The 2669-nt window shown below is 39.9% G+C and overlaps 1 protein-coding gene across 1 annotated transcript; it reads right to left on the reverse strand.

The window, feature by feature from the left end:
* Positions 1–235: 235 nt before the first annotated feature.
* Positions 236–2450, reverse strand: LOC113708174 (uncharacterized). Its single transcript, XM_072064635.1, has 3 exons — positions 1749–2450; positions 411–1551; positions 236–240 (listed from the first exon to the last, which is right to left on the reverse strand). Exons 1-3 carry the CDS (start codon positions 2448–2450, stop codon positions 236–238), a joined length of 1848 nt encoding a protein of 615 aa, XP_071920736.1.
* Between the last annotated feature and the right edge of the window lie 219 nt (positions 2451–2669).

Here is a 2669-nt window from a genome sequence, read left to right on the forward strand (position 1 = left end):
AAAAAAACAATGAAGAGTTACTTACAGTCAATTACTTACAGTCAATAGCAATTTTTGCAGTCTTAAAAGTAGATATCTTTGCAGTCTCTTTAGACTATGCACGTAGTAGCCAATACTTACAGCCAATCCAGGTGGTTCCCATGGGTGTCTCTTATAGAGAGAGGCCAATGTTGAATCACAACTACTTCGAGTGTGTCCAAATCTCCGACATACACCACATCTGTACTTGACATTCTTACCCTGACAATTGGCAACCAGAAATTCAAGTAAATAAATAATAGTATAGAAAGAAGTCAACATGCTATTATTAGTATGAACAAATAAAGAAACATGAACTGGAGATGTTGCATTCTTTGTTGTCAATGTTGAAGTAGGTGGTTGGCTGGTTGTAGGTTGATCTAGGATTTGACTGATGAGATCAAATAAGACTTGGTCATTTGTATCAGTCTCCAAGCCACTTGCACAAAAAACTGCTTTAGGTGTGAAATTGGACTGCTGAGGTTGGGACTGCTTGTTTGCACCAGGATTCATAGTGTTGGGAGTCTGCTGTTGTGATTGAGAGCTACTTGTAACCGCAGCAGCTTGTTGCTGGACATTCTCTTGATCATGACTGCTTGGACACTTCCTACTATTGTGGCCCTTCTGTTTACACTTTCTGCACTTATAATCCATTAGACCAACTCTAGACAGTCTCTTTGTTTGTCCTCGAGAAGTTGTTGTAGCTGGTGGCTCATCTGGCTCTTTTCTTCTTACCTTCTTTGGCCGGCCAGGAAGCTTGATGGTTTCAGGTGGTAGGACAGGCCCCTGTTTCAAATCCTTCCACAAATGCTCACCATTGAGAGGATATATTATAGGCCCATATGCCTTCATATAGGCCTCTTTTGAGTAGCATTCATGAACAAAGTTCTCGGGAGACTCCTTTGTCAAAGCAATGGCACTTATTGCATGAGCACAAGGAATGCCATTTAGTTCCCACCTTCTACAACTACAAGTTCTGCTACCCAAATTCACAGTGTACCTCTCCCCATACATACATCTCACCTCATAATTCCAGTCCCCTGAAGGTGTAGCTATACATGCACTAGAAGCAGTTTTTACCTTTTCCAACTTTTTTAAAATTTTGGGACATACCTTTCCTGTATACTTCTGCATCCACTCCCTCTTATTCTCCATTCTAACCATTAAATAAAGTCGTATTATTTCCAACATACCTAGTAGAGGCCTCTCCCTTGCTTCTAAAATGCTGGAGTTGAAACTCTCACAAAGATTGTTCAATAAAATGTCACATTTAGGGGAGGTTCTGAAGTAAGCTTTGGACCATTGCTGTGGTGTTGTGTTGTCAACCAACCATTGAAATGCACCCTCATCAACTGCTTTCAAAGCTTCCATCAAAGCCTTGAACAGATTTTTGTAAGGAGCTCTTGCAAGTGCCCAAATTCTCTCCTTTAATGCCAAACCACCATGCAGCTTTTTAAAGTTATTGTATATGTGTCTCACACACATCCTATGCTCCACATCTGGAAGCAACTCTTGAATAGCTTGAATCAGTCCCTTCAACAAATAAAAAGGTGAAACCAGATCATCAAATTAAAACTAGCAAACTCAGTTTAAAAAAATCCCAGAAAAATACACTAACATACCTTTTGTTTATCAGTAATAATTGTCCAATGATTTTCATCTCTGATTTGGAGGTCATTCAGCAATTCACCTACGAACCATTTCCAAGTCAGCTAGTTTTCTATTTCCACCACAGCATAGGCAATGGGGTACAACTGATCATTGGGGTCAATTCCTACAGCTGTAAGCAACACACCCTTGTGGGGCCCTCTAAGATGGCAGCCATCTAACCCGACAACAGGCCTACAACCACTTAAAAAGCCTGTCTTGCATGCATTGAGACAAATATACAACCTCTCAAACCTATCTTCTCCCTCATCATCTTCAACAGTGGTCATGAAAACATTTGAGCCAGGATTAGCCCTCTTTACTTCCCTACAATAGTTTCTTAGTTTGTTGTATTGGGCTTCATGTTCACCATTAACTAAACTCTCTGCCTTTTTCTTAGTTCTATAAGCTTGCCACCTAGAGATGTTGACATTAACATCAGTCTTCACTTTATCTGTGAGCGTATTCACCTTCATGTCGGCCATGGCAGCCAACTCCTTTTTGTATCTATCAACCAAAAAAGTTGAATTTGCTAGTCCGTGGTCAAATGTCCTCCCACAACTGTGTTTACCTTGCATGCTCTTGATTTGAAAAGTCTTTTTGTCTAGCATAACAGCTGTAGAAACTTTCCAGCTACAGTCCTTGCAATAAGCTGTAGCTCTTCTGCCATCATTTTTACTGAATTTTATCTTCCTTCCGTGAACCACTCCATGGCTCTTGCATGCCTTCATGAACAACTGCTTACAAGTAAAAATCTGCCCAACCTCAAATTTGGGATCAATCATATCAGTTTCAGGGTTAAATTTTGGAAACTTAGCTCTTTTTCTTGGCTGATCTTCTTCTACTTCTGAGTCACACTAACTATCAAATTCATCTGAGTCAGTAGCATCTTCTTCCATCTCAGCATTCTCCACTTGACATGTTCTTTCCTTTGTACTCTTATTTGATTTGCAATTTTTGGCAATTTTCTCCCATTCATCTTTTCTGTCTTTAACAGATTTTAC

This window comes from Coffea arabica, chromosome 9c (genome assembly GCF_036785885.1).
Source record: "Coffea arabica cultivar ET-39 chromosome 9c, Coffea Arabica ET-39 HiFi, whole genome shotgun sequence".
NCBI classification, from domain to species: Eukaryota; Viridiplantae; Streptophyta; class Magnoliopsida; order Gentianales; family Rubiaceae; genus Coffea; species Coffea arabica.

Bases quoted from the DNA above. Each gene is read 5' to 3' on its own strand.
- LOC113708174 (XM_072064635.1), bottom strand. From the start codon at position 2,450: ATGATTGATCCCAAATTTGAGGTTGGGCAGATTTTTACTTGTAAGCAG. The intron at 1,552-1,748 runs GTGGAAATAGAA...TATTTGTTGAAG, and splicing joins ACCCCATTGCCTATGCTGTG to GGACTGATTCAAGCTATTCA.